Genomic DNA, 25,187 nt, shown 5'->3' with positions numbered 1-25,187 from the left:
GTTAGTCTGGGATTGGTTTCATGGCTGAATGTCTAGAGAAGCCTTCTAAACACCTGGCAGCATTGTACAATACAAGCTTTGTCATTTTAAGTGGAAAAGCTTTTTTCCCCCAGCTTCATGGGTACTGAGGCATTCACTTTTTCGAGCCGCCATTGAGAGAGAATGGTGGAGTAAGAGCTCCCCTCTCTGTTGATTCAAGAAAACTACAGGTTGGAAAACGCACGGAGGGAGGATGCTGGGTAATAGGTAGATTAGGGTGTGGAGATTTTGGTTTGGTGAAAATTGAGGATGCCTACTATAATGACTCACTATCCCACCCCATCACGCCACAAGTGATCAAAAGGTAAGGAGGCTTCCTTTTAATTATATTTCACATTCAATTAAAATAAGATAAAGGAATGAAGTGAGGCTTTTCTAAGCAGTTGAAATAAAAATTCCTTCTGTGAATATCCTCTCGTTACCAAGCTACTAATTAATGTAGGTGTCATTAATTCCATTTCAAACTTGGAAAGACAAAGAACTCTTAATTACAATTACAAAGGGTCAATGAATTAATTTTGAGGTAATATTCTGTATGCTTCACTTTGCTTTATGAGAAGTTGCCTTGCACGATAGTTGAGCTGGGAGGCTCAGAATCTAGAACTTGGTTTGGAAGAAACTCTAGAGAGGAGCAGGTATGCGGACCTCAGGGCAACGGCATCTGCATTGTCGAGCTCTCTGCTGACTCAATGGTCACACAGCTCTTCAGATGTAATTCTTTCACTCCAGATAAATCATTTACCAACTCATCACACATGACCCTGAATTAGGAGGGTTACATACGTACATATCTCCTTAAGATTTCCTCCCGTTCTTTCTGGTCCTCCAGGGAGTGGACGGAGAGGTCAGAGATGCTGACTGTGGCTGAAGCGGTCAGGGTGACCAGCAGTACCAGATGCCCCTCACCCTCTTCCAGCTGCAACTCCAACTTGTGTGTCTGCTCCCTACTGAGGGACGACAGGTCCACCTGGCACCTGGAAACAAATGTTTTGAATTAGCAAATGGCTACTTCTTTTCTTCCCCCCCCCTTTTTTTTCCCTTTTCATTTCTCTTCTCTTCTTTTCTTCCCCATCCCTCCCTCCTTTTTTCCTTCCTTCTTTCCTTCCCTTTTTGTCACATCAAACAGTGAAAGTGCAGGCTGGTCAGAGCTATGTGAAAAATAAATCAATAGAAACACTGTTTGAACTGCTGAAGGATGTATCTTTCATTTGGCACACTTTCTTCAAAAATTTAGATCCTGATTTTTTTTAGTGTTTAATTTCTTATTTCTGTAAGATACAAAAAACATGTTTATCTGATTCTATTACTACCCACTGTCACTGTATTCATAAATTGGGAGGCACTTTCAATCCCTGGATGGCCTAGTTAAGCGAAGCTTTGCCTACAGAAAGATTAACATGAGCTGTCTGGAGAGGCAAACCACCGAGAATGTGAGTTCTTGTGTAGGATTTAAAACAATGGGTGTTCTTCATTCATGAATTTTATTAAGCAATGAATAATATATGTACTTTGATGGTGCCATAAGGTTTTACATTTTAAAAACCAAGCCACTTTATTCATAGAACATCACACATAAATATAAATAAAAACCCAAATCCTCCAAAAAATTATACCTCAAGGGTTATGTACCAGAATTTTACTAAGAGAGGTTTCACAACATGGCAGTCCATGCTTGATAAGCTTTTCTCTCAGAGCTAACTCATTGCAAGCTAACACCTTGCAAACTCATTTAATAAAAATGTCAATTGATTTGGATGAGACAGACACTAAGGTGATTGCAAAGCCAATAAACTGAGAGAAAGGGGGTGGAAATGAACAAAAGGCATTTAAAACAGGAAATAGACAATTTTAAGCATAAATGTGGCAACATATCATAAATAGGGGAGTCAGCTATTGTCAGTTATTAGGGACCGATTAAATTTTTGTTCTTCCTTCTTCTTCTTCTTTTTTTTTTTTTTTAAGATTTTATTTATTTATTTGACATACAGAGAGAAATCACAAGTAGGCAGAGAGGCAGGTGGAGAGAGAAGGAGCAGGGAGCCTGATGTCAGACTCGATCCCAGGACTCTCAGATCATGACCTGAGCCGAAGGCAGAGGCTTAACCCACTGAACCACCCAGGTGCCCTGTTCTTCCTTATTCTTTACTCCACTTATTGTCTATTGCTTTGCTTTTTTTTTTTTTTTTAACATAGTTTGTTTGTTTATCTATTTATTTGACAGAGAGAGAGAGATGCAGAGAGAGAGGGAGCATAAGCAGGGGGAATGGGAGAGGGAGAAACAGTCTTCCAACTGAGCAGGGAGCTGGATGTGGGCCTCAATCCCAGAATCCTGGGATCATGACCTGAGCCGAAGGTAGACGCTTAACAACTGAGCCACCCAGGCGCGCTCTTGCTTTGCTTTTAAATTAAATTTCTATGAAAGGGGTTTCAGTGCTAATAGTTGGGTACAAACATTTCCTTAGTATGAGTAAATTTAGAAATGAACCAAAGTCTGCATTTTCGTTCCATTTGTGCCTATCAAAAAGACAAGAGAGATAGGGGCTGGGACGGAAACAACGGAGAGGAAGAGGAGTACAGATGCAAGAAATGAAAACAGAAAGCAACAGCCTGGCCAGGGGCAGAAAGTCCATGTGTGTCAATGCTAACTGTTGAAAGAGAGCAGGAAATCAGAGTCTGTAGCAAGTCTGGAAAACATCTTCCTAAAGGGAGAACGTATATCAAATAACTTCATTGTTTCTGCAAATACAACAAGCATTTCAAAATACGTTCACGCTGTCCCCTTAAACTCTGAAGGCTGAAGAAATGTACCAAATCCCTGTCTAAAATTCTAATTTTAATTGGAATTGAAAGTTCTTGTCAATAACACTTGGACCAAATTGAGGAGAAAGATGCGATGGTGACAACCAACCCATCAAATGCATTCTCTAAGAAAGAGGAAAAACGTCATTATGATTTTCTACAGATCTTTCCAGCAACCGGCGGAGTGTCTAACCTGTAGTTTGTTGAATATGAATTCAACTTTGGATTAGATTGGGAGTATGATACTGGAGAATCAAACATGGGTTACAATTCACACAGTACTTTTGGTTGGATAAAGCTGGGAACAAGAAAGGTCTTTCCCTTATTTGGATCCTGCATTTCTCAATCCCATCCTTGCCTTACTCTTTTGTGTGACACTGCACCACTCTTAAAATACATTGACACCTTCTGGAAGGTTTCATTCTATGGCTATTACCATTTTACACGGTCATATGGATGCTGGCTTACTCTTCATTTATGTTAGAGTCATTGTGTTGGGTGCTCTAGAGTTGGGGAAGGTGCTATAAAAATGATTTAGTCCCAGAGTTTCCAACTGGCAACTTTCAGATCACATCTGGTCCATGGATGTGTCCTCTGACTTAACTGCTGTCCCTAATACTATCTATTATTTACACAACCTCACTTAACTCTATATCTGGTTCAAACTTGCATAGGTATTTGTGATTCTGACAATCTCCTTCATTTAGCAACAAGAAAACTGAAGGCCAGACAAGTGATATGACTTAATGGAGATATAGTTAGTTGAAAGCAAAACCAGGAACTGAACTTGGAAGAATGGAATCGAAGATGTAGGCTTTTTTCCTGGGCTAGTTTTCATTAAGTAACTGTATCCCAGGACAAAGTGTGTCTATTTGCAGTGGTTCTTAAACTGGGTGAAATCTGGGCTTGTTTCTAACAGAAAAAATTATCTCAGTTTTCAAGCATAGAATTATGTAATTTTTGTACTTTTAAAATATATATAAGCTATAGAAGAAGACTGTAAGTTATTGCTCTTGTAAGAAGATAAACTTAGAAAGATATACAAATTGAATTTAAAAAAACTGAAGCTAATAAAATTTGACTTGGTAAATTGTAGGGAGGATTATGCTTTTTTGCTGCAACTAAAGTTTCAAAATGTTTGTGTAGAAATAGTTTCAGATCCTGTCCTATATGTAATGCTTCAGAATTTTGACTTTTTAATAATTCCAATATAGAAAATGCCTATTAATATAAATGTATTAGAAGAGAGTATTAATGACTCCAAGGTTCTTTTTGCTAGTTTGGGGTCAGCTCTCCTATTTGTCTAAAAACTCTGCTGAGGAGCGAGGCTCAGATGCCATTTTAAATGAAATGTCATCTGATAATTGAGCAAAATTGTCTTGTTAACTTGAGAAAAAAGTTAGCATTACAGCATCACTGATACTGCATTAAATGTGTATTAAATCAAATTATTGCTGGAATTTGCGGGAAAAAAAAAGTTCTGTTGCTGTTGAATAAGTATATACAAAGATGGAACTCCTGCAAAAGAGTCTATTTCAAAGCAACTCCAGTACTTATCCCTATAGGTCAGTGCCATGGTTTGAATGTTTGTCTCCAAAATTCATATGTTGAAACCTATTGGTCAATGTTGTGGTATTAGGAGTGGGGCCTTTGGATGGTGATTAGATCCTCAGGGCGGAGCCTTCATGAATGAGATTAGCGCCTCATAGAAGAGGCCCCAGAGAGATCCCTCACCCTTCTGCCATGTAAGGACACAGAGAAAATACAATAGTCTATGAACCAAAAAGCCAGACACAGAATCTGCTGGTGTCTTGATCTTGGACTCACCAGCTTCTAGAACTGTGAGGAATAGATTTCTGTTGTTTACAACCACGTAGTCTGTGGTGATCTGGTAGAGTAGTGCAACAGGCAGATTCACCTGTGTTGAGCTCATCTGTACTGTTAAAACCGAAAGAAAGAAGGGTTCGCTACATTTTGGATATAGAAGTCCTCAGTGGTCATCTGGGTGGTCAGAATAGGCATAAATTAATAGTTTCAAACTGATATCAAAATAAGAATACAAGGGGTGCCTGGGTGGCTCAGTCGGTTAAAGCCTTTGCCTTTGGCTCAGGTCATGATCCCAGGGTCCTGGGATTGAGCCCCGCAGTGGGCTCTCTGCTCAGCGGGGAGCCCACTTCCTCCTCTCTCTCCTCTCTCTGCCTGCCTCTCTGCCTACTTATGATCTCTGTCTGTCAAATAAATAAATAAATTCTTAAAAAAAATGAGAATGCAAAATTTAAAAAGTACTGAAGCAAATTGATGGAGTACATATATCCAACCTGTACACAGGATAAAGAGCTCAGGATCGGGAGTCAGATTCCCTTGGTTTCAGCCATCTGTCACTAATTAGTTTTATGACCTTTCCCAAGACAACATACCCCCTTGAATTCCAGTTCTCACATCTGTGATACGAGGTAATTGAACTAGATGAACTTACAAATTCCTGCAAACCCCAAATTTCACACTTCACTACAACTCTATCCACGCTTATGCTTGTTTACATCTTCCTTTCTTTGCAATTCCACAAGCCAAACAACTAAGAGGCCAAATTCATCTTACAGGCAATGAAATGTTATTCCTCACATGTATTATCCGCCCCCCAAAAGTCTCAATTTGATGCTAGAAGGCAGATAATCTCATCTCTTCTAAATTGCCTCTCAAGGAACACTAAGGGGTACCTCAAAAGTCACCATGGAGGGGAGAAAGCTGAAGAACTAGGGTGTGGACTCTTCTCTCTGGTTCAAACACCTCCTATTGCATCTGTTTCATATTGGTGTTCCACATATAGGTCTGAAAACTTACTGGATATGTATACCATCCCCTTAGATTCTGCTGGAGTCATGGCCTCCTGGATCTTCTGCTGCCTGCTTTGCCACAACTGGGACTTTGGCTGTGGCTTCCCAAGGGACTGCTTTTCATCCCACCACCATGACCAATTAACTGTGGTTGGGTCCTTATGGGGCTTCCACCTACGACTGCCTCAACGTTCACTTGCCAAAATAAGCTGGGCTCTCCCCTGGCTGCCACTGTGCATTGAGGCCCAATGGCCACATGCCCCAAGTTTCTGGCTTCTAAGATTGCTTCTATGCTTGGATAAAAAGCCACACTGTGGGTTGGGTTGTGGGATCTGGTTCCCTGATCACCTGTCAAAGTGACCAGATGAAACAATGCAGAAGTTGTCTTCTTACAGGGTGAACTGAGATTGATGGAAGAGGAAATGGGAAGGTAATTCCTCACACCTCCTTCCTTCTCACAGAGTGCCTCAAAGTATGATTCTCCATATTGCCTGTCCACATGCAGCCAGGTGGGTGCACAGCAACCAGCTATGTCTCTGAAACACAGGAAGCAGGGGTCCTCCCCTTAACATACTGTCTTGTGTTGCCTCCTAGTCTTCCCTGCTTTATGTTCTTTCTCTCCCCTTCAGTGCTTGGAATTGTACCTCCCAATGATCAGCACTTAATCATTGCCTCAAGCTCTGTTCTCAGGGAATCTGGTGAAGGCAAAAACCATTGATACAAGTCAATCCCCTCAGTTACAGCTGTCTACAACACAAACCTACCATGCTCTTCTCAGTTCCCACCACCCATGGAATCTCTTTGGCAAGGCAGTGGTGCCCTTTCTGACCCACCATCAGCTTGTGTGTCACTGGTTGACTCACAGTGACTACTGAAGTCATTCTAGACAGCTTATGATTCTCCCACCATCCAGGCTAGGCCTTACCTTTTTCTTTGTGTTTGCACAAGGCAAACACACCTCTGCCTGAGATGATGCATCTATCTTTGCTTGTCAAATTTTTACTCATTCTTGACGAAATACCCTGCAGTTGTCCTTCTCTGCCAGTATCCTGAGAAACCTCAATGGCAGGTGCCCAGCCTAGCTCCTGGGATGTAGCTGGTGCTCTATAAGTACTGGAGTAGTTACGGACAAAACAGAAATCAAGAGAGACCAAAAATTTACCCATGCTGACAGCGGCAGAGTCACAGCTAGGATGCAAGGTGCTCATTCTACCATCTTATATTGTCTTCCTAGAAAGTGGTTTGATTTCTTTTCAACACTTGTTTCACTCACTCATTAACTAATTTATGCATTAATTGCTTTTTAAGTGCTTTATGTGTCAGGCCTCTGTTGGATTTTGCATTAAAATCCAACAGATTTTGATCTGATCTGTTGCATCAGCCATTGCTAAGCCTTCTAGTTTCTCATTTCCTTTTCCCCCAAAATACCACAGACTCAGCATGTTGCTTTGAACAAAGTTCAAATGGCTTCAGAGTCCATGGTTAAGGGTTTAGAATAGTGAAGTTTTAATAAAGCTTATTTATTAGGATTCTGAGATTATGCAAGTCACTTTAAGTACTTGTACATCAGTTTTCCTCATTTATCAAGTGGAATTAAAAAAAAATACCTTCACTTGGGGTGTCTGGGTGACTCAGACAGTTAAGCGTCTGACTCTTGGTTTTGGCTCATGGTGGTGAGATCTAGCCTCACATCAGGCCCTGTGCTCAGCTCGAGATTGTATTTCCTTCTCCCTCCCTTTCTCCCCTTCACCTCTCCCTCTAAAATAAATAAATAAATAAATAAGCAAACAAATAAATGTTCTTTTTAAAAAATGCCTTCTCTTTGCATAGAGTTGTAAGAACACAGACATAATAGATGAGAAAGTACTTTGAAAAGTTGAAAGTCTGATCTAAGTATAATGTATGATCTTATTATCACACATGCCTTGGTTTAATGCTGGAGAATTTTAAAACTTACTATCCCTGCTGAACCCAATTTGTCAATCTATCAATCAATAAGTCAATCAGAGAAAGACAATTATCCTATGGTTTCACTCATACGTGGAACATAAGAAATAGTGCAGAGGACCAGAGTAAAATTTCAGTGTTCTTATCACCTTTTTTTCTCCTTTACCTTTCTATCTGCCATTTCTGAATCAGTAACCAACGCTATTCCTCCCAGATGAAACAGACTTGTGCTTGGATGCATACATGTACATACATGTGAGGACGCTGGGGTGTAGGAAGTAAATGTAGTGTTCAGTAATTCATCAGCTGCATATAACACACAGCACCCATCACATCATGTGCCCATCACATCATGTGCCCTCCTTAACGCCCATCACATAGTTACCCCATCCTCCCCACCCCCATCCCCTCCAGCCACCCTCAGTTTGTTTCCTAGAGTTGAGAGTCTCTTACGGTTTTTCTCCCTCTGATGATTTCCCATTCCGTTTTCCCTAATTTCCGCTGTGGTCCTCTGCACCTCCTGTTTTTAAATTACAAACAACAACAACAACAAAACCCACCTAAATAATCCTGCACAGGACAGGAATCAAGCTTTAAAAATATTTGATATATGCATTAACACAGCTGGCCCATGCACCAGACACATAACTTCCGGCCTGCAAGGCTTTTAGAAAAGAGTAGGAGCTGCATAACATAGAAGGGCTGGCGGTGGCCCCCTCACTTGCTGACTTGCTTTCACTGAATTGCAGTTCATATATGCCTTGTTAAGTGGATTTACGGATTATATAATCTAGTTTTAACTGAACTAATCCCCACAAAATGGACAATTGGCTTTAAAAGATCCCAGTAAAGAAACTGTGGATGGAAGATAATGCTAATTGAACAAGCACAAGTGAGCAGAATGATAAACAAGAATACACAGAACCACCCATTCTCCTGGCAGAGCTCCGTGTCAGCGACGTTCGGAGTCACTCACCAATGGCAGTGTAATCAGATCTCACAAGAATTCAGCCAAAACAACCCCGAAGTATCAAGAATAATACCTGCAACTGAAATTTGCATCTACATTAACGATAAACTCCTAAGTGTGGGCTGTGTCTTGACGTGATACTATGATACTATGAAGCCATCACGACATTCAAAAACAAAGCCTTCAGAACAGGAAGACAAACCTCAAGAGGATTTCTTGGGTGGGGTTATTTATTTTTTTTTAAGATTTTATTTATTTATTTGACAGATAGAGACCACAAGTAGGCAGAGAGGCATGGAGAGAGAGAGGAGGAAACAGGCTCCTTGCTGAGCAGAGAGCCCGATGCGGGGCTCGATCCCAGGACCCTGAGATCATGACCTGAGCCGAAGGCCGAGGCTTTAACCCACTGAGCTACCCAGGTGCCCCCAGGTGGGGGTAATTTTTAAAAAAACACTTATTTTATAATTCTGACCTAATTTCAGGTCAGAAATTATCACAATAAAATGATGAAGCTTTTTGAGAGTTTGTAATGCATGAGAACTATTTTACATTAGTAAAACTAATGATACGTAACAGATTGTACAATTTTATATTGTAAATCAATATAATATGTGATTCTTTAGAATCTCTGTGTTTTAAAGAATTCAATACATAACTACTACATGGTTTTAAAGTTTCACAATTATGCACATTTTACACCGTCTCTGACATTACAAAATGCTAATATTCTTCTTCTCTTTCTGTTGTCAGAAGTTGTCACCATTTAACTATCTTCGGGGAGACTGCTTTATCAGAGCATACTTCTACAAACTTGTGAAATTCTTCATTCACTGACTTGAAGGTAAACCATTCAATATACACCGGGTGGTGCATGAAAACCGTCCTTGAAAACTTGGCCCACTGTGTAAGAAACACTGCACTGAGTATAAACTTCTGCAAGAAATCTTCACAAGAAAAGAATAGTAACCCATGAAAGAAAATAGATTGAAATCTTAATATATTTGGCTTGGGTTGATTTTATGAAAAATCAAGACAAGAATCAATGACACATTCCATTCTCTCCTTAAATATTGTCGATCTCCCTAAGGAAATATTTCACTCAATCCTTAGTAAGAAAAATAGTGAAATACAATGATTTCATGAAAAAACTCTCTTCAGTTTAGAATTTTCTGACTAGCTGTCTTTGTGATTCCAAATTACTAATGCAGGAGGATTGTTTCCATTCTATATAGGAAGTAAAAGAGTCATTGACAAATTGGTATCATAAATAAGAAACATTGCAAGTCAGGACCTACAGAGTGTCAAATGCAATGACCTTCTACCTACAGAGAAAGTTACTTTTGTTAATAGGGAAAGTCAAAGGTTATTTTCCCTGTTTGCCACACTATACTTACACATCTCACATTCTCCTTCCTTCTGCATTAAATACAGAGTCACAGATTTATTTTTTATGCTTATAGAATTTGGAAGCATTTGTTCTTTATCTTGAACTTACCCATTTGGAATATATTCTTCTTATCAAACGCCACCAATAATTAATAATAATCAACAATTATATATAAAATAAATTAATTTTATAGTTGATTATCAATTATTAATGACCAATTAATAATTAACAATCAGATAACAATTAATTTTTGATGAACTATAGCTCTCTAGCGAAGCTTACATCTATAGCACTTTGCTGTCATGGGCAGTTCCAATGCCCTAGCCCTCATAACAATGCAACAAATAAAGTCAGTAGCAATGCACCAACCTAAAATATATGTACCCCAAATCAATGCCACTTTAAAGATAAACGAGCATTTTGCACACTAATAAATAACATTATAAATCTTGCTATATTGGATTGCAAACAACTCCAACTGAATAAGATTGCTTGACACGGGATTTACTTATTCTGCACGTTCATAAAAACAACTTGTTCTCTGACAGCACTCATTCTTGGCAATTTACTGCAGCTGTCGGCAGCCAATTTGTTCAGATTACTGCTCTGCATAAAAGTGTAACAATCATGAGGATTTATTAGCTGATTATTGTAAAGGTGGCAGTCCATCTTGCCTGCCAAAATGCAGGTGATCAGAAAGTTAAATAATTACATACAGATTAACATTATTATTTCACCTTCATTGGATTGTTGTAGTTCAGCGACAGGTAAAATTTGTTGTTCAAACTTGCACTATTGTGTACACCACCTAAGTTGGTTTACTGACTCCTTGGCATTTTATTGAGCACTTAATGGCTTCAGACCATTTTGAATGTAAGACTGAAGTGAAAGGAGTGTGTACTTCCGAGTCAGGAGTCCTGGATTTTAATCTCTTATCAATCACCCCAGATTCGTACTAGCTGAGCGACCTCTCTGCCTCTTCTCCCACCTCACTTTTTGCATCTGCGAAACTGACACAATGAACCACTCTGCTTATCCCCTAATATTGAGCTAATGTATTAATGTCCTATTGTAGGGCATTGATGTTATTGTTTCTCTCTACTCACGGTAAATTTATTTTTTGCATGTAAAATTTACACCAGATGGCATTAACTCCCTGGATATTGGAATGATGAAGAAGTTATAAATACCTTGGTAAATGTATAGTCTACTTTTTAAAAAATGCAAAAATTCAGTATTTTTAAAGTATTACTCAGATACTTCCATATTCTAACTCCTTAATATTCCCTTTTGAGTTATGTGTAAATACACTGAGATTTTGTACCTGCCACTGAGTCTTGTTGTTCTAATTGCCTTTGAATTATCACCTATTGTCAAATATGCATTTATAGTTGACCCTTGAACAATATCCCTGCACAACTGAACTTCCATGTAAAACTTTTGACTCTCCCCAAATTTGACTACTATTGGCCTACTTTGACCAGAAGCTATACTGATAATACAAATAGATGATTAACAGATATTTTGTATGTTATAAATATTATATATCATAATCTTATAAAAAGGCTAGAGAAAGGAAAATGTCATTAAGGAAATCATAAGGAAGAGAAAATACATTTCTAGTACTGCATTTATTGGAAAAAAATCTGTGTATAAGTGCATGTGTGCAGTTCAAGTCCATGTTGATCAAGGGTCAACTGTACTCAGAGAAGGAGGAACCATAATTCCTATTATTAAATCAAACTTCAGGTATTTCAGTTAAAATCTGGCAAATATTTATAAAACACCTCTTGTATGCCATATACTTTTCTAGGCATTGGGGATGTGACAGTGAACAACAACAACAAAAAGCACTTAAAAATCTCTGCCCTCATGAAGTATGGGCATCATTCTAGCAATGGGAAATAAATGATAAAATAAGTATGTGAAATGCATATGTGTCAAATGGTGACGACTTCTATGGAGAAGAACAAAGCAGGATAGGGGAAAGGGGATGACAAAGAAAGGGGGTTTGCATTCAAAATAGGGTTAGTATGGATGCTTCCCTGATGTGACATTTGTGCACAAACCTAAAGAAGGTAAAGAATCAAGCCAGGGGGAGCATGGATGGCGGGGAAGGTTGTGAGGTGGAAGGGTGTCTGATGTGTTTGAGGAAGAGTGAAGAGTGTGGAACGGAACAGAGGGAGGGAAGGGCAGAACAGCAGAAGTTCAGGGTAGAGCGGTAAGAGATCGAGATTGTGTGAAGCACTATAGGCCACTATAAAAAGGTTTTGCCCAGATTAAGATGGGAAACAATTGAAGAGACTTGAGCAGAGGAGTTAAATTATTTTATTTGTGTTATGTGGAAGGAAGAACAGGAGGCTACAGCTATTGTCCACAGAAGAGCTGATGATGGCTTCAATCAGAATTATAATGATCAAGATAATGAAAGGAGTGGACTCTGAGTCTATTTGGAAGGAAAAATTGGTGGGTTGTTGATGGATTTGATAAGAGTGAGAGAAAGAACAGAAGCAAATAAGACTCCATGGTTTTTGGCATTAACAACAAACAAGGGAGAGCTTGAAAGGAAGAATAAATTTGGGGATATTTGGCATCAGAAATTTGGTTTTGGACCTGCTCAACTGGAGAAGGCTATTAGACATTCTAGTGGAGATATCTAGCCGACAGGTGGTGTGAAGTCTGGAGCTCAGAGAAGAGTTATGAAGAGGAGCTGTTTGTTACTATCAATCTCAGGCAATATCGGAAAGTACAGGAGTGGATAGAGACAATACAGGAGCAGGTGTAGACAGAGAAGATGCCCAAGGAGGGGGCTCTGAAGCTCTCCAGAACTAAAACAGGAGGGAGGGGAGGAAAATTCTGTGAGTAAGACCAAGAAGGAACAGGGATGAGGTAAGAGAAAAACAGAGAGTGTGGTGTTCTAGAAGCAAGTGACAAACCCAGTACTGCTACTGAGTCAGGTAAGATGAAGGTTGGAAATTGGCTGTTGGAGTTAATGTCTTGGTGGTCACAGGTGACCTTGACAAGAACAGTGTGGGTGGCTTGCTGCGGGGAGGGGTACAAGCCTGACTGCCTGGGTTCAAATGGGAATGGCAGTGGGTAATGCTCAGTGTTAAATGTTTTTCACTGTATCAACACTCCAAATTTGCAAGCGGCCCTTTCATTCATAGCCAGCCTTGTATTTATAATGGCAACAACAACAAAAAAGAAGCCTATTAGTGAGCATACATTTACAAAACACATTTTCAAAAATCATTATATTTGACCAAACCTGGAAAACAAAGTGGGACAATAACAAAATTCTAACACAATAAACTAGTCTATGTAGATAATCCAACCCATACAAGCATTCTCAAGTTTAGGACTGAATTTAGATAGCACCCTTAAAAAAATGTTATTAGCCATTCAAGGGACAGGGCTATCCTTCATGGCAAACTTTAAAATTCATTCACCAACCACCAGCCAAATCCCAGAATTGTTTCTAATTTTTAAGTTAATACAGATATATCTTAATTATTCTCATTACAAAAAAGAAATAATGCTGCGATGTGATAGAGGTGCTAACTAGAGCTACAAGGACAATCATGTTACAATGTATAAGTGTATCAAATCAACTATGGCACACTTTAAATTTACATTAGTTACATGGAAAAAGTATTTCTAAGTAAATGATAAAAAGTTAATAGGACATAAAAAAATGCTGCAATGATAGCTTGCAAAACAAGGCAGAAGGATGAATTCTGCTCTTGTTACTTTACTCCCAGAACTTTCACTTAATGGAAGGTAAATCAATTCTCATCTAAACTACCCAAGGAACCAAGGAATTCTATTACAATCTGCATTATTTCCACCATTACCATACAACCTTCACGTAAACACAGAGACTTTACTCTACCTACCACTTAAGATATAATAATACTTTGCTTTTCAGTGGCAAGATGTGTTTAAAGTACAATTTAATATATTATACTAACCAGAATGAGTCAATCAGAGAAAGACAATTATATGATCTCACTCATATGTGGAATTTAAGAAACAACAGAGGTTATATGGGAAGGGAGGGAAAAATAAAACAAGATGAAACCAGAGAGGGAGACAAACCATAAGAGGCTCTAAATCATGGGAAACAAACTGAGGATTGCTGGAGAGCAGAGGGGTGGGGATGGGGTAATTGAGTGATAGATATTAGGAAGGCACGTGACGTAATGAATACTGGGTATTATATAAGACTGAGGAATCACTGACCTATACTTCTGAAATTAATAATACACTATATGTTAATTAATTAAATTTAAATAGAAAAATAAAGTACAACTTAATAAATATAAAGTTATGAACCTAGAGTTTGTGGTGCTATCTGAATACTGAATAGATTTTAAGTGTTGATTTACCATAGTCATTTCCTTTTTCTGCAATGGGCATCTTGGTTAAATTAGCAGAGTGAGTGTACAAAAAGGTTTTACTGAACATTTGTGATTACCTCAAAATTTGACAATAACTCCCTTTATTGTGTAAATGGGCTTTCACTGATACTCAGAAGCTGCCCCAGGAGTTATCCTGTCTACACCTGTACTGTGATGTACTTTTAAATTTTTTGGCTCAAATTGATTTTATAGCCTATTATGTTTAGCATATGATCAAAAATGGACTTAAAAAAAAAAACTGACGTTGGTGCCAGGTAAGGTTTTTTTTTTTTATTATACTTAGAACAAAACATGACTTGAAATAAAATTCATTCATTCAAAATGAATGAGAATTTAAAAAAAAAAAACAACAACCCATAACTCTTCAGTGGTAGCATTTGAAATCACCACCCAAGCCAGTTAATATAACCAAGACACTGGGAAGCAGAGCATAAAGTTGTGTCCATCAAAGCAACGTAAGTGATTCTACTCGCTGGTTCTCCTGTGTAATAACTGTGAATATAAGCAACTCATCTAACAATCCAGGCAAAGCCCAAGTCAGACACTATACATAGGTGGTAACACTTCCGAGAGCTAGAGAAAGTGAAAAGGGAGAACACACATCCAACTAGATTGCTAGTTTATTAGAAAAGGAGATAATTCAGGAACAGCCAGATGAGAGCTACTTAGGTTTCCATGTCCTCTCAGGCACGCCACTGGCCGAACCCCTCCACATGCCCACCAACGACAAAGCTCCAAAGATGGTTTTCTTCTTTCCCAAATTTCAGAAGACTTCCTTAGCACCCTCCGCCATTATCTAGAACAATCCCTATTTTCTTCATATCAGCCAATTGTCACTGCTCTCTCAAAGTTTGCCAAATTCTGGACAAACCCATAGCAGCAAGGTGAGATGAGAAAAACTAGTTCACCTCTCTGCCAACAATTTCTGTAATATAATTAGCCATGGCCTTGAAGAATTCATAATATTATCAAGTGAGGAAAAGGGAAAGGTCAATACCAGATGGGCTGAGAAATTAAAGTAAGAAAAAAATACATAAAAGCATACCTGTTATTATGGGAAAAAATAGAAAAAGGTGTGATAAGTTATACTTCACGTGATATGAACTCAGCAGTACAGGAAGGCAGTACATGGTAGCAATTACTTCCCTATATTACTAACATAACAAAGTATGGATATAAAATAATGAGACTGAGGCAGCAAGTTACATGTGAAAATCATTCTGGTTATCTCATGGTAACCAAATATGGCTAATGTTGCTCTAAATTATGAAAATGAATTAGTTCTTTAAGGAACAGCTAGACAGCACTTTACTTGAATGAACTCATAGCATGTTGAGGAAGACAGAAACATAGACATATAACCATAAGGAAATGTAGTCAGTGTATTAACTCATGTATACTTAAGCAACTTAAGCTGGTGATATATTCCAAAAAGAACAAGATAGAGCTTAAACAAAACTCTGAAAATAATGTTTTACTAAAGGGGGGGAAATGCAATGAAGTCTCATCATTTAAAAAGGCTTGAAATGTAACATAGTATTAGGTTACAACAGTTTTTTCTGTTTCATTTTATAAGTAAAACATTATGGATTAAGTGAAGCTACTCTTTAACCTCTCACTTTATAATCCTATAAAGAAAGCCAATGTTTAAAAAATATATCTCAGAATTACAAAAAAAACAAAGAGATAAACACGTTAGGTTGGATTCTTGCTTTTCTAGCATACAATGACCTTGATTATTGTTGGTGTGTATGCATTTCTTCAGGCTGTATGTTTAGAGACTTGGAATTCATGTGAACTGCAATTAAAAAAGACTATTCTAAACTACCAAGCTCTTCTGTACACTGTGTTTTATTTTAATATTGGCGGATCTCGATGTGTTTTGCCACAAAGGAACATACATATAAAAAAAAATAGAAATAGCTTTCATGGAATTCAAGCAGCAATTCGAAATAGACTTGTCCTTGTGGAGAGATGTCATTAAGCCTCATAATACCCCTTTCTTCACTGCATTATTGGATAAACATGGATCTATCTCACTTACATGTTGCCATCACTAAAACTTGAGAAATCTGCAGATTTATGAACTCCTAAGAGTTTGGTTCTCTACCTTGTAGGGAGTGGTAGGAAACAATGCATTTTATGGTCTCACAATATGCTTTATGAGAAGTAGTATTATCTCAGATCACTTTACAGACAATGACTGTGCTCTTTGTTTAAGTATCTTACATCAAATGAGATTCCTCTTTCTCAATTCCCGTAACTTTTACACACAATGTTCTGACACCTGGAAAAAATTTCTAGGTACCAAATTCAGATAGCCTATCCATCAACTGGTCAAAACTGCCACCTACTGGTCAGTCTTCAAATCTATTTTTCCCTTCACCCAAGCATTATTTTACCATGGTCAGATCCCTTCCTTCAAAATATTAAAGATCAATTGCAATAACCATAAAGGATAAAGCAGTTATCCTTTTAACAACCTTCACAATATCTGGGGTGAACCAAAGATACCTAATTATACAAACCTGCCAATAAAATCATCCCTTTTCCCAGCATCTTTGTCCCAGGCAGTGATATCAATGATTCCACCTCTTTCTTCATAGAGATGAAAATCAAATTGTTCCCTCCACTGAGGATTCAAAGTTTTTGGCATAATCTGGAAAAAAAAAGAATTTTTGTCTCATCAATATCAGTCTTTCAAAAAAATTAACTCAAGTCATTGAATAAAAATTAAGGTGCTATCTAGAAAAGTATGTGTGAGATTTGAACAAAAGCTTCCAGAAATGATGGAAATGAGTCATTAGATGTCTAGCATCTTTAATGCATATCATCTGAAGGAACCCTTGAGGATATGTCCTGAAAACCAAAGGGCACCCTTTCGTCATCTTGAATAAGAGATGAGACATATGAATTATACAGAAAAGGCAAGTAGTCTATAAGTGAAATAGCTCACTCAGATACTAGCATTTATTTTACATAATTGGTTAATGCACAAAGATATAACTCACAGTCTGTCATCTCACAATAAAGGGAGATGTGGATTCCCAGGTTTTTTTTTTTTTTTTCCCTTACTCCCCACACACATGGGAATTCTGAGCTATTCACATGAAAAAATCCCAGACCATGAAGTTCTATGGGAGCAGAAGGAAACAGAAAGTAACTTTGGGGTGGTCAGGCAAATATTTATATTAGAATTAGAACATTTACGTTTCATCCCCATTTGATATCTGCAGAAACTGAGACCTAGAGTTGAAGTGACTGATGCTTTATTATCCAGACTCTTAACTCAGGTCTTTGATTAAACCCTCAGGTCTCTTTCCCCAAAGCAATATGTCAAAAATGTCTGAATTAATACGAGTGTGTGTGTACAATCTATATGTTGCAAATACGAAAAAGATATCTTATCCAAAGTGCAATTTTGTAACTTCAAGTATTCAGATAAGACATCTGGTAGAATCAAGGAATAAAGTGACCCATATCAAGGTGCTTTGAAATTTCATTCACCGTTGGGTTAAACAGCCTTCATATTTGTTTCCCTCTTCTTTCTTTTTAGCAGGAGGGCATGCAGTGGCCTTTTCTCTTTTGAATGTATGAGACAAATCTTCAGATGTAAAGACTTTGAAAGCAATGAAGTATGTTATGTGCAAAGGTAATACAAATGAATCATAATTTTTAAAGTTCATAATCTGAAATTAATCAGCAATATATCATGAAAGAAAGAGCAAAGAGAGACACATGTCCATAGCTGGGTTTCGTATTTCATACCTAAAGAGCAGAACTATAAAAATAAGTGATGTTTTAAGCCTACCAGAACATGGAGATGATGTTAATTGATAAAGGACAAGATAGAAGTGGTCATAGGAACCTATTTTTGGAATCAGTAGTTTCTTTAAAATATGTTATTAAGTTCATGGCAGAAAAAAAAAGACGGCACTTGAGGATCCTATGATAATTCAAAACTCTCATTATTGGGCTCAGAGGCACTTCTATGGTATTTTGGGGAATGGTCTGTCTTACTTATTTGGCCATTAAGAGCCCAATTTTTCAGTTTCCTTTTTAAGGATTGTCTTCCCTATATGATTTCCTTGAGGCCCGAAGTGGTGCCTTCCCCCTCCACATGGGCACTTGGTAAGGAAACCAATCAGCCTGAGAGTACTTTTCACTGCCTACCAACAAATCAGCTCTGTGATATTTCTAACTACCCAGAGACTGAGGAAAACTTCCTGTGCCAGAAGGAACCTTGTCAGGCTCTTTATCAAAAGTTCTTGAAAACGGTAATGTCAAAGTGAAGAGATTCCCATCAAAGTAGAATGTGATTTTTCGTCCAAGACAGATAGGATGGTTGTCCCAAGTGAGGAATGCCAGCTGTAGAAGGTGACCATTTAGGAGGTTATATATATATATATATATTTTTTTTTTTTCTTTTTAAGTTTTTGTTTATTTTCATAAGTAACCTCTATACCCAATGTGGGACTCAAACTCAGGAACCCAAGACTGAGAGTCACATGCTCTTCTGGCTGAACCAGACAGGCCCCCCAAAAGGTTGTATTTGGATACAACACAAATAAGACATGTGCCCCAAATAGAACTATGACCACACTGACCTTTACTAAGTATTATTACTTCTATCAATAATATGATACTAAGATGATTATTTAATATATTACTACTACGAAGATAATTGTTATTACACAATATACTTACTACTGCTGATAATATTCTTTCTGTTACTATCATTTATTATTTATTATGGATGAGGCAGTATTCCAAGCCCTTGACATGTGTAACATATATTTATTCAACCTTCCCAATAACTTTACAGGTAGACATTATTTTATTTTTTATATATATTTTCAAAAGATTTTAGTTATCTATTTGCCAAAGAGAGAGTTAGCACAAGCAGGGGGAGTGGCAAGAAGAAGGAGAAGCAGGCTCCCTGAAAAGCAAGGAGCTCAACATGGGATTCTATCCCAGGACCCTGGGATCATAACTGAGCTGGATACAGGTGCTTAACCAACTGAGCCACCCAGGCATCCCTAGGCATTATTTTAATTCACATTTTTACAGATGGGGAAATTGGGACATGGAGAGTTAGAGTAACCAGGGCACACTGCTAGTATGGGCAACAGAAATTTGGCCCTTTGTTTTCTAAATAAATAAAGGAAAAAAATGGAATCTGCATTGGTGCAAGTCAGTTGGAATAAAGTGTTTCAGAGTAATGGACAAAGATTTTTTGGTATGTAAAATAATGCTATTTGTAGTACGGATACCAGTTACTAATTGTAGTAATAATAGTAGCCAACATTCAGCATGTTATGTGCCAGGCATTAACTTAGGTTTGTTGTGGCTTTTCTTTTCTTTTTCTTTTTCTTCTTCTTTTTTTTAAACAGGTAAGTTCAACTCCTGTGTTAGAGATGAAGAAGTTGAGACACAGTAGTAGTTTACACCAGGTCACAGAGCACATTAAGTAAGAAATGCAACAGTACATTTATTGGTTGGGTTTTCTGACCTGATGTTCCAAAGAAGCTCTGTTAAGCATTTAACAAGCATCTTCATCTCCCAGAGCATGGCCCTTAACTCACCACTGCCTTCCCAATGCTGACAGGAACACAAAAGGGATACGGTTACCTTGCTCTTATACTTCTGATGCCCAAGCCGGAACTTCACATACGGGTCACTCAACCCATTTGAATCCATTGCCTTGAGATCTCGCCCCTCAATCAACGTGATGCTGACTATTCCTCTCCAAAGCTGTGATTTTCTGTGGACATCTGATAGACGTAAACTTTGGGTCTGAAACTTTTGGTAAAGGAAAACAGAGTTAGCCTCTTGAGTTTTAAACTGAAATACCTCATTTGGTATTATCCTTAGTCCTGTTAAAATTTTTTGAAAATTTTAAAAAAGTAGGTAGTTACAATGAAAAAAAATATACACAATTAACAGATTATTATTAATTCATTGGAAAAACCATCAATAAATGTGAAATTATCACTCATGATAAATTTAAGGTTGCTGTTTACAAGAGATGAATGCTCAAAATAAAGTTGTTTTCCAACTCTTAAAGTCACAAGATGTAGATACTTGAAGATTATCAGAGAATATCTGTCTATATGTCAAAGATGCCAGTGTCAAAATACATAAAAAATAAATATTATAAATACCAAAGACCTTAACCACATTTTAAATATAAAAATATTTAATTTTTAATTAGTTATGGTTTTTTAAGCTCTCTTTATCAGGTTACAAGTTGGTTTTAGTAGTGGGTTTTCGTTGTAAGATTATGAGCTCTGTGCAGACAATTAAAAAAATTCTTCATTGCTAAGTTAGGCGACAACGGAGGTTCAGCTCACTAGAGAGGGTACCGTGGAACAGAAGATGAAATCAATATGCCCCTCGAAGGTGTCTCGTTTATGCCGAAACTTGCATCACACATTTTACAGATTATGTATGTGATTTATATTGGTGGGTATGTTTCTGAAATCACTTTGCATTCTAGTTCTTGAACATGTTCCTTAATGATTTTTATCATGCTTTACCGTAAATCACAATATTCAAGCTGGGGAACAAAGTCGCAATTTTTGAAAATTAGGAAGCCTCCCAGAAACGGCTGCATAATCTCTTTGAACTAAACAGCACATACAACAAATCAAAGTCGCCAAAATGTTCAAATCTTTTCAATTTGGATTCAGAAACAAGCAGTACTATAAAAACTGCTGTTTCCTTCATATTGTCAAGCATGTTGTCTTCACTTACAGTCATTTCAGGAAGAAATTCAACACGTCTCTCCGCCTCAAAGTGCTCCATTTCTATATTATAGATTAATTCTCCTTTTGGCCCAATGCCTTCAACATCAACAGTATAAAGTCATAGCCCATTTCGTGTAACTCCCTCTCTCACTTTGAATTCCTGCTTTTTTCCCTTACCTCTCCACGGCCATCACTGTTTTTAATCTATCCTTAAGAAAAACAATGCATTTCAGGTTGCTTTTATTAGGAAAAGGAGAACTGCATTCTTCAAAAGACAATACTTTTTATAGTTGAACATTTTAATGTAAATTTTTCTAAATCACATTGCCTACTTCCCTGTCTTGGTGATAAGTAAATTGTGAACGACATGGCCTAGTGGCTCTGCCTTATTAACACCAACACAGGCCTGCGTCAACACACCCCACACCCCACACTGCTCCAAGAGCAGTGGTCAAGTGTGTTCTGGGGTGCATCACTTTCAGGGAACACCCGTAACCTCCACAGGACTCCATGCCCCACTTCAGCTAGAGTCCCTCTGCCCTTGTCTGTCTTACACATTGACCTACGGCATTGGCTTTTGTTTGAACCAAGGATTCATCAGACGAAAAAAGTTGAGTGCACCCAGTGACCTTGAAGGGTTTCTAAGATATCAGGCTACTTATTAGTATATCATGCAGCAATAGATAACTGCATTTTTATTTATTTATTTTTTTTATCTATCGTCTATCTGTCCAGTTCTGCTGCTCTTGAGATCGTCTCTAACAACAGACTGTCGAAAAACAGATTCTAAACTTTGGGTCTGAATGTTTGTTAAGGAATATGAGTGGCAAAGAAGGAAAGAAGAAAAATGAATTTGGGGTAAGTAAGAAGAAATAATCATCTTAGCAAAGGCCAAGGAGTTATTTGCAACCCATTTATATAGAGCTGTAGAATTTCAAAGTGCGTATGTGTGCCTTATATCACTTGATTTCCACTAAAACCCTCTGAAGGAGCAAGACAAGGCCTGCTACTTCCATTTTAATGATGAGGAATTTGAGGCTCAGTTGGTTTGTGCTAACAGATGTTGGATTGTGACTAGAACCCAGTATTTCTGACCTTTATTCCTGAGCTTCTCCCTATATTGGTCTTTGGGGTAGAGACTCTCTCCTTGGTCTACAAGTAATCATGATTTAAGTATTATGTTCCTAATGCTCCTATAATGTTCCAGGGAGGTGAGTTGTTATACCTGAATGACATTCCAGTCTAGATTTTCTTGCACAGTTAATATGTGAAATCATCTTCTACTTTTCTCTTGTAGGAGCATATGCATTCATACTTAGAAGATTTCAGATTGTTGATGGATATACTTAGTAGCATTTTCTAGGCACTCTAGAAGTAGAAGTTGCCCATGGCACTCAGTCACATTATACCTAGGTACAATCTAGGCTATGTGCCACCTTCAATTAGCAATGCCAAGTTAGCTTCTCGAATGGTACCATGTCTGAAACCCTCCGTAGCTTGCCCCCCAACCCCCTTTCCATTTCTCACATGGGAATAGGAACTTTACTTACAGGGTGGGAAGGAGAAACAATGCTTTCCATGGGATCCTTCATGCTTTCACAGAAATAAAATAAACTTCATGAAGGCTTTACCTACCGCCATTTGTTACAAAATGCTTTTTTATAACCTGGAAGAACATTCCTAAAATGAGTTGGAAAGCAAGGGGAGGGAGAGGGGGAATATTACTTCACAAAGAGTGTTAATGAATGTGGGAATTAAGGTGATCTGCATAAAAGGTTAAAAGGAGAGGGGCACCTGGGTGGCTCAGTGGGTTAAAGCCTCTGCCTTCGGCTCAGGTCATGATTGTAGGGTCCTGGAATCGAGCCCCACATTGGGCTCTCTGCTCAGTGGAGAGCCTGCTTCCCCCTCTGTCTCTGCCTGCCTCTCTGCCTACCTGTGATCTCTGTCTGTCAAATAAGTAAACAAAATCTTTAAAAATAAATAAAAGGATAAAGGAGAGGGATCCGAAAGGGATACTAACCAGATACCATTTTAAGAGGAATTTTTCCTTCTTCAATATTTTAATTTGTTAAAAATGGTACTTTTCTAAAAAGAAGCCCCGTAAGGGATGCCTGGGTGGCTCAATTGGTTAAGCAACTGCCTTTGGCTCAGGTCATGATCTTGGGGTCCTGGGATCAAGTCCTATATCAGGCTTTCTGCTCAGTGGGGAGCTTGCTTCTCCTTTTCCCTCTGCTCCCCCCAACTTGTGCTCTCTCTCAAATAAATAAATAAATAAATATCTTAGAGAAAAGAAGCTCCCTAATTCATTAGTGATTTGATTAATGCATAGTCATGAGATAGATAAATATTTAGTCTAAGTATAAAGAATAGGAACTTGAAATGAAATCATAAGGTAAAGGGGGAAGACAGAAACTTACAAAACCAGTCCTAGGAGAAACAATGACTTAACCTAAGGACCCAGTTGCATCTTTCTAGCAATTTCTGACTATGTGACTTGGACGTGTTGCTCCCTTCCTGGGCCTCAGTTTCACTTCCTTCCCGTTAAAGATTTTCTTTGTTTAAATGTCAGAGAGAGAGAGAGAAGAGAGAGCACAAGCAGGGGGAGCTGCAGGAAGAAGGAGAAGCAGACTCCCTGCTGAGCAGAGAGCCTGATGTGGGACTTGATCCCATGACCCTGGGATCATGACCGGTGTCAAAGGCAGATGCTTAACCCACTGAGCCACCTAGGCGTCCCTGGACCTTAGTTTTCTTACCTATCGTTCTCCAGACTGTACTCCAGAGCTCCAAGTGTACTAAGAACACTTTTCTGTGTGTGGAGGGGTAGAGGGGATGGAGGGGGTTTCGGCGTATCTGCAGGTAGGGGGGCCTGAATAGAAAACAGTCTATTCCGTAAACAGGAAAGATTTCACCTGCTGAAGATGGTCATTTATCTCTTTTATTAATTTTTTAAATCAAAGTTTTAGGGAGTTCATTGAAGGTTGTTAACAAATGGAATTCCACAACTATTAAAAAAAAATGAAACTCCAAAAACCACTAGTGTTCATGCTCTTCAAGATACTTGCCGAGTCACTTGCTGCACTGTTTAAAGTTTCCTTCCTCTGTAAGCAAAGTTCTCAAAGTGTGGGCCACAGACCAATGGCATCAGTGTCACCTGGGAGCTGGCCAGAAATTCAAATTCTTTGGCCGCACCCCAGACCAAAAGAATCAGAAGATCTGGTTTATTCAGCCTTCACTCAAGGTCGCTGTGATGCGTGCTCAAGGATGCGAACCCCTTTTAAAGGTTCTCAGGGTCATAGGCACTGGCCTCCTCCTATGTTCTAATTAGTATTATTAATTACTGTAATTGTGAATATTATCCATTCTCTTGCATGGATAGCATATAAGCTAATTAAAATCTTTTAGTCCTATTTCTAAATTTACTTAAAGCAGGCTGGTCTGGATATTTGGAGAATTTAGAGAGAGAAGCAGGAGCCTACTGCAAAATTGTGTGAAGTTCATTTATTACTTCTTTCCTTTAGTTTTTTTTTAATTAAAAAAAATTTTTTTTTAGGATGCACTTAAATAGTATGTACTAATTGCGGTATTGATAATTAGTCCATCAGAAATTGCGTACTGAGCACCTAAATGGAAAGGAGTATTAGATCTAAGATAACCCCCCTCAATGAAATTAACATATGAGAGATGGGATTTATTTATCTGAGATCATGTTTTCAATTATGTCCTTGCTGAAACAGAATTCTGTTTGAAGAGGAAAAGAAATAGGAAGGAAGAAAAAAAAGGAAAACAACGTCGCTTCAAAGCAAAGAACCAACATTGCACAAGGAAGAAATAACCTTTGAACTTTTGAAGGAGAAATTCCTGAATTTTAGCGGGCAGTTTGTTGACATCAGTGGGCCTGACCATCCTGGGTGTGATTCAGTTCTCATGCAGCAGAGCTACTTGCCTATTTCCAATGTGCTCCCCACGTGATACTCACACCCACTCAAGTTTGAGACCATCCTCATAAGGAATATTCATCCAAGCTCAGACTTAACCCAGACT

At 38.2% G+C, this 25,187-nt stretch overlaps 1 protein-coding gene across 6 annotated transcripts in view; it reads right to left on the bottom strand.

The window, feature by feature from the left end:
- Positions 1 to 25,187, bottom strand: part of MCTP1 (multiple C2 and transmembrane domain containing 1) — a 348,502-nt gene that overhangs the window by 183,152 nt on the left and 140,163 nt on the right. For all 6 annotated transcript variants that reach the window (XM_044265398.1, XM_044265435.1, XM_044265407.1 and 3 more), the window contains 3 exons: positions 20,029 to 20,199; positions 16,926 to 17,056; positions 827 to 1,013 (listed from right to left, as the gene is read on the bottom strand). In XM_044265398.1, coding sequence (XP_044121333.1) covers positions 827 to 1,013; positions 16,926 to 17,056; positions 20,029 to 20,199 — 489 coding nt within the window. The remainder of the gene's footprint in view (positions 1 to 826; positions 1,014 to 16,925; positions 17,057 to 20,028; positions 20,200 to 25,187) is intronic.

This window comes from Neovison vison, chromosome 1, assembly GCF_020171115.1.
Source record: "Neovison vison isolate M4711 chromosome 1, ASM_NN_V1, whole genome shotgun sequence".
In the NCBI taxonomy this organism is placed as follows: Eukaryota; Metazoa; Chordata; class Mammalia; order Carnivora; family Mustelidae; genus Neogale; species Neogale vison.
The sequence above is the reverse complement of the archived record's forward strand: the minus strand, read 5'-3'. Positions and strand labels throughout refer to the sequence as shown.